Source organism: Oxyura jamaicensis, chromosome 2, assembly GCF_011077185.1.
Source record: "Oxyura jamaicensis isolate SHBP4307 breed ruddy duck chromosome 2, BPBGC_Ojam_1.0, whole genome shotgun sequence".
In the NCBI taxonomy this organism is placed as follows: domain Eukaryota; kingdom Metazoa; phylum Chordata; class Aves; order Anseriformes; family Anatidae; genus Oxyura; species Oxyura jamaicensis.
Window position 1 is genome coordinate 141,981,006 of NC_048894.1, and position 7,208 is coordinate 141,988,213.

The 7,208-nt window shown below is 32.5% G+C and overlaps 1 protein-coding gene across 1 annotated transcript in view; it reads right to left on the bottom strand.

Moving 5' to 3' along the window:
• The window catches only part of CSMD3 (CUB and Sushi multiple domains 3), a 629,782-nt gene that overhangs the window by 45,343 nt on the left and 577,231 nt on the right, over nt 1-7,208 (bottom strand). The window contains exons 52-54 of the mRNA XM_035317227.1: nt 6,286-6,480; nt 5,693-5,866; nt 1,075-1,248 (exon numbers count right to left, since the gene is read on the bottom strand). Of these exons, the coding sequence (XP_035173118.1) occupies nt 1,075-1,248; nt 5,693-5,866; nt 6,286-6,480 (543 nt within the window). The remainder of the gene's footprint in view (nt 1-1,074; nt 1,249-5,692; nt 5,867-6,285; nt 6,481-7,208) is intronic.

The following is a 7,208-nucleotide window of genomic DNA, read 5'->3' on the forward strand; positions in this document are numbered from 1 at the left end:
TACTGGGTATCCAGAGAACAACCGGTATTGCCGCTAAAGACTGAGGCGAAGAAGGCATTAAGCACCTCCACCTTTTCCTTATCACTTGTAACTAAGTTTCCCTGCGCATCCAGTAAAGGATGGAGATTCTCCTTAGTCCTCCTTTTCGTGTTGATGTATTTATAAAATCATTTTTTGTTATCTTTAATGGCAGTAGCCAGATTGAGCTCCAGATGAGCTTTGGCCTTTCTAATTTTGTCCCTGCACAGCCTCGCGATATCCTTATAGTCCTCCCTAGTGGCCTGCCCACTTTTCCAAAGATTATAAACCCTCTTTTTTCTCCTAAGCTCAAGCCACAATTCTCTGTTCAGCCAGGCTGGTCTTCTTCCCCGCCAGCTCGTCTTTGGGCACGTGGGGACAGACCGTTCCTGCGCCATTAAGATTTCCCTCTTGAAGAGCGCCCAGCCTTCCTGGACTCCTCTGCCCTTCAGAACCTCCTCCCAAGGGACTCTACCAACCAGTGTCCTCAGCAGCACAAAGTCAGCCCTCCGAAAGTCCAATACAGTGGTTTTACCGGTCCCCTTCCTGGCCTTGCCAAGAATAGAGAACTCCACCATTTCATGGTCACTCTGCCCAACTAGTAACAGTATATTTTTAAGAAGAAAAAAAAAAAAAGGAAAAACTTGATGAAGCAATAATTTTAATCATCAATGCTGACAGTGTAATTCAAGATGATCTACTTCACTAAATACTACAGTCAAAATAAATTTACATTAGATATTTCTAAAAGCCACTAAGACATATAAAGCCATTTTCAAATTAGAGTACCTGAGTGCCTAATCCCGTCGCTTTCTGAAGTTCATATTCACTTTTAAATAACAGGCATTTACTTGCCAAAAGATGCAGTAATCTAGTGGAAATTTTAAGAAACATTTAACTTCATCTGATAGAGGAATCACATATTTTATGTAGCCATGTACTTCTGAGGATCTACTTCAAAGCATTCTCTTTCACTAAGTTCAAAGATACTCCTCATCTTTTCTGACATAGACATTCCTGTAGCAGAAATCAGTATGCATTGACACTCTTACTTACGCACACAGGATGGAAGCTGACCAGACCAGTTGTGATCCTGTTGACATATTCGTACAGAAGAACCAATCAACCGAAAACCAGGACTGCACTGGTATACAACTGTGTCTCTATACCCATAATTTTCTCCAATTACTTGACCATTGACTATAAGATCTGGACTACCACAGTGACCAGCTAGAATTTATAATAAAAACAAACAAGCAAACAAAAAGATCAGCAAATATGTCACAGAAGTTTTAAGTAAAAATTATTTTTTTCTTTAATTAAAGCAAGAAAATCTTCGAAGTTTTGTATAACTTCACTCAAATGTTTATATTTATTAACTTGGTGAAAACTACAGTATTTCACTTTACACGTTTAAGAAATTTGAAAAAGACAGTGAAGCAAAGATATTAAATTCCATTTATATTATCAAACCTCCTTTCTAAAATAAGTGATTCCTTTTATTAAAACCTGTAGATTTCTAAATTATTTCTACTAGTTTTATTTTGGCTAAGATTAAATTGAAATTAACATTAGGGCATTGGAAATGTAAAGAAATAAATATAAAAATGCATAGATATAAAAGTCAACATAAATACAAAAATATAAGTATATATATATATATATATAATCTCCATCACAAATGTACAACTGCATACACTGTAAATGTCACCTTCTTGGCCTAGCCTCTATTCCCCAAATATGAAAAACATTTTATATGAATACCACAAACACACTTTTAATCTAAAGGAATCAGGGAAAGAATGAACCATATGTCTTTTGTTACCATTTTTCTTAATGAACTCTGGAAAATGGGCACCATGATTCACCAAATCATGTGAAAATGGAGACCTCATAGAGAAGATGACACAGGACAAAGAACTCAAAAATAAATAAGACAAAAAAGGAAAGCAAGCAGTGTTACAACTAGCAGTTAAGTTTAAGTGGAAAAATACTACCAGCTACCCAAAGTCCTGTTTCCTTTTTGTCATCTAGTTCTCATAAACAAATAAATACGTACACAAATAAATAAAACACTCAAAACAATGGAGTTGGTAGTAAGAAAATCCATTTAGAGGGAATACAGTTTGGATTGTTCTTTCCTTTGAACTTTGCAGTCTTTATAATGTAAACTCTGATGTAAACTTGTAGGGTTTTCTCACTTTCTTTGAGGGCTAAAAATTTCTTATAGGAAAAAAAAAAGTGGGGGGGAGGAAGCAAATCTGAGATTTTATTGCCTCAGGAACTTAAAGCTCACATAGTACTCCATTGTATGAGTCATGCCAAAGTCATCAGAATTTGCAATACAGGTAGTGTCTGAACCTTCATACTGATTAAATTTGATGGGTGAAATGTGAATTCTGGATAAGAAAGTCCCCAACAAATAGGGAACTATTTGTTTGACTATTTGAAATATTTGTTTCATTTCAAATCACCATCTTGTCATGTTGGTGCATATGGTAAGCTGTTGAATATTTTTGCCATAGAAAGTGTCTGTAATGGTATACAGAGTTCCTGATGAGAGAACCTTTGAGAACATAGATGAAAATAGATGAAATTTGCACAAATTTATTCAGCTGAATAAATTCTCACGGTTCTAATAAAGTCAGATGTTCATTAATATTTATTAATATTTAAATAATATTTAAACTGTTAATACATACTAATATCTGAAATAAGTATTTTTATTCGTTTGCTTTATTTTCACCCTCTCCTGTTAATTGCTTTACAAGACTTCAATTTTAAACTCTTATTTTAATGGAGTTGCATCAAATAATTTTTGTTTCACCTTATTAACATTTTGAAATTATTTTTGAAGTGTCATACAGTATCTTTTGATGCTTTCGTTGGTGTCTGCAAGTCTACATCTATACAGATACATATAAAAAAGACAAAATTGGGGATTTTGAGTGGTTTTTGTTTGTTTGATTCATTGATTGATTTTAGTGATTGTTGAAAGTTTCCAAAGGTCTCAGATTACTGCTGGATCTTTGGTACCCTGGGAAAAATGAATACTGCACATGTATAATTTTCTGCACATGTACAGTTTTCTGAGAAACTGCTTTTGTTTCTGAATGAGACATACTTACTGTGTAATGGCATCAAAGATCAATTCTATTTTTTCATTTCATCTCACAGCTGTATCCCCCAAACCTTTTCCCACTTACTTGTTTGTATTATATATATGATCTTCCATATAACTGATGTCAGTTTTGTCACACTGGTATGAAAAAGGAGTAACACCATATGATTTGACTACTGCAAAAAAAACAGTGCAAAACCAGAAAGGTACATTGTTTTAAATCTGTTCTCATTTGGGAAATATATGGGAATCATTATGGAAGAACAATGGTTTAGTTGTGAAATTTTGTATGATGAAACTGAACAAAATCACAAAACTCACTGTTGTAGTAACTAGCCCAATGATCATAACTCAAAATGATCATACAGTGTGGCTAACTGTCTTTTACACTGAGATAGCTAAATTATTTCTCCCAAATGCAATTCAGATCTAAAAAACTGGTATTTAAATCTGCCAGGAAAAAAACAACAAACAAACAAACAAAAAACCCTACTGCAGAAAACTGAAAAAAAAAATGCAAAAAGGAAATAGAAAGCAAAGGACTGCTGAGAGAAAACTAAGAGTACTGCTGGCAGAAAAAAAGGTTTAAAAACTGAACAACAGTGTTTGCTGTTTTTTAATTTAAAAAAAAATATATATTTTATTTTTTAATTTAGTGAGTCTAAGCATGACTACATTTTTCAGCAAGTGAAAGTAGAAAAGCTCTGAGGTAAATGGGAAAAAAAAAGGTTTATGGCTATGAAAGAAAGAAAATAGAAGTAGGAAAAAGATATATTTTTTATTACTTTTTTTTCAGTAACTGAAAACAAATACCATAATTTATTCATAAGTAGTACAGAAATGTATTTCTCAGATCATGACAATACCTGCTCTGTAGATCTTCCTGCTGTATTGCTTTCCCCTACATCCTCCCTCACAGGGTTGCCTTGGGCCAATTTTCTTTCCCTCTTGCTTGATGCCTGCCTAAGAATTCTATAGCTCCTTTGCTGTTTATCTTTCATTCTCTGCACCTTCCAATATTTTCTTTTTCATCCTTCTTAAACAAATATGTCTTCTCACTTGTCATTATATGAACTCATCACTTAAGTCCCATTCTTAATTTGAATTAATTATTGAGGGAGCAAGAATTGAACTGAGGTTTTCTTTCAAAAAATCTCATTCTTGCAAAATAATGCAAGATAATGCAATAATGCAACACTGCATAACAAGCAGTGTTGCTGCAACAGCAATTAGTCATTACTATATCCTTTTTATAAACTATCTGTCACTAGCATTTATTTTTACAAAAAATACTTTTTATTCTGCAATTAAGACTTTCCTCCATCCCCTATCTTCAATTTGCCATCATCAAAGCTTTGAAGATACACCTTTGAAGATTTACTGTATTCACACTAAATTGATGTAATAATTTCAAAGAATCTTTTAAATTCTTTTTTTTTCCCCTTCTAGTAAATAAATAAAAAATAAATAAAATTCAATTTCTGTACTTATTGGATACTAGCATATATGAACTTGATTATATATATTGATTTTAAAGTTAAGGTATAAAGTTATTTAGGTAAATGTGTAAAACATGAATTTTTCCAAGATGCTATTTATAAATAGGATATAATTTGGCTTTTTGTCTAGATTTATTTTTCTCAAGGGAAAAATTTTAACTTTCTGAAAACTTGAACAGTAATAAACACAAACATTTAACATATATATTAGTAGAATTAGAAAGATTAAATTAAATAGAAAATCTATGTTCACAGATACTCTTTTATATGTTCATGCCCACACAAAATGTCTTTCATATTGCCTTCTAAAATCAAAACACTGTCATTACTTTGATTTCAACTGAAGCTAAAATATTAGTTGTATATAGAGTAAAAAATAATGTCTTTACAATTAACACTTGTAAGCTCAAGGTACAGTTGGTGATAATGAATTAAAAAGAAGGCCTGTAATTGTTTCACTGAGATCACATGTTCACTTTATTCATGAACAACTCATGGACTGGTATCTGAGTATTTTAAAAAAATGAAGATGCCTAAATATGTACCACTAAGGGGTTTTCAAAATTTATACATAACACTGGGAAATGATTTTCTCTCAGAAATAAGGATGCAGTGCTCTTGTCCATGTTTCCACATGCTTTTTTTTTTTTTTTTTTTTTTTTCCCCATCTTTTGCAAGTATACAGATTAATTCTATAACATATCCACTGAATTTGGGTCTACTATGCAGTTATTTTACTAAGGATAATTATTAAAGCTGACAGATCTATAATCCTGTCTTGCTGTGTATGTATAGGTCTATGGAGCCACATGCAGCAGTCCAAAGACACAGGCTTTGAATGTATGGCAAAGAGATTCACAAGGGATTCAAACTGTGGAAAAGTTAGCACAGTTTATCTTTTGATAAGAAAAACAGCAACTCATTTTTTTAAAAAAATTTAGAACTCTCTACAGTGCTTGAAATGCTAACAGAAAGAGACACGTTAACTAACCTTGTTTACTTTTGTCTGATAGATATAAAGAAAATAGGAATGTTTTGACAGTTGTATCCATACCTAAACATCTGGTCTCAATTCCACTCCAGAGCCCAGAAGATAGACATTCCCTTACAGCAGAGCCAACTAACATGTATCCGGAGTCACAAGTAAATATAGCTGTAGATCCATATGTGATTTGAGTTCCAATCTTATTTCCATTTGGAGGTGTAGGAAGTTCTCCACAAGAAATAACTTTATGGTAAAAGCAGAAAAGAACAGAAATGTATATCTGAGTATCACAAATACACATCCAATAATATGCAGTATTTATCAACCAGCTAAATAAATATTGCAATATGAAGTATTCTGCCTGTTCTGTAGAAGAACTCTGTATACAAAGATTACTATTTTCTCACAAAAATACTCAAAACCTGAAAATAATAATTAAAAAAAAAAAAAAAACACACAATAAAATTGTTTCTGTAAAATTAAAAACAAGCACTGTTTGGAACATTATTAATAATTGCTATTTAACTACCTTGGATAAAGGTTAGGGTTAGTGACCAAGTGATCTCAATTTCAAATTAGTTAATTGTTAATTAAGCCAAATAAAATATATATTTTTTTAATCTGCAATCTACAGAACAAATACAGATGAAGCATGTACTCACTTTGGCAGTAAGGTCGCTCATTTCTCCAGCTCCAGGTTCCGTTAGCAAGACACTCAATAGATGCTGGTCCCAAACCATAATACCCTGGGTCACAGCTGAAAACTACTTTTGTTTTATACTCATAATGTGAACCATTCACTATTTTCCATCTTCCATGTTCCAGTGTAAAAGAATTGATGCTTGGACATGTAACAACTTCCAAAATATCAAAAACACAGTTATTTGTGGTTTAGTACAGACAAATTTCAAAAACCTGTAGAGCTATTAATTTAGAAATACATTTTAAACCCAGCGATATGATGTTTGAAGAATAAGGCTGTATTTGAAATTACATGTGTTTAAGCAGGTAACACTCTCATTTCGTTTGTAACAATTAATGGTCCAGACGAATCAGTGACTGGTGTAGGCAGAGATACGTAATTGGTGTAGATAATATAGCTCCATACATTGAAGTAATTCACTGTAGATTAGTGATCTACAGTGATCATAGTCAGATATCACAATCTTTACTAAAAATACTAGCTAAATTTAAATACAGGACTGATTTTCTACCCAGATACATTATATGAAACCTTAAAGACTTGGAGAGTCTGCACAATGGTGGCAGGTAAAATAATATTCATATCCAGAACGGATTTTCAGCAGCATCACATCTTTATCTCATGCCCTAATTCAAAGTGTACTTCCTTTGGAAACAAACATCCTTCTACAACCCTGATCTAACTGAAGAATGTTAGTAAGCTTAATATTTTCCCCGTGATCAAATGAAAATGTCACAGAAGAAATCTTTACTGGATATTCCTTTCTTCCTCTCAATTCACATTGCTTTTTTAAACACAGGAAAAGGCATAAGGGAATACCTACAAGGCATGGTAGGAATGCCTACAAGAGAAAAAAAAAAAAAAAAAAAAAAAAAAAAAAAA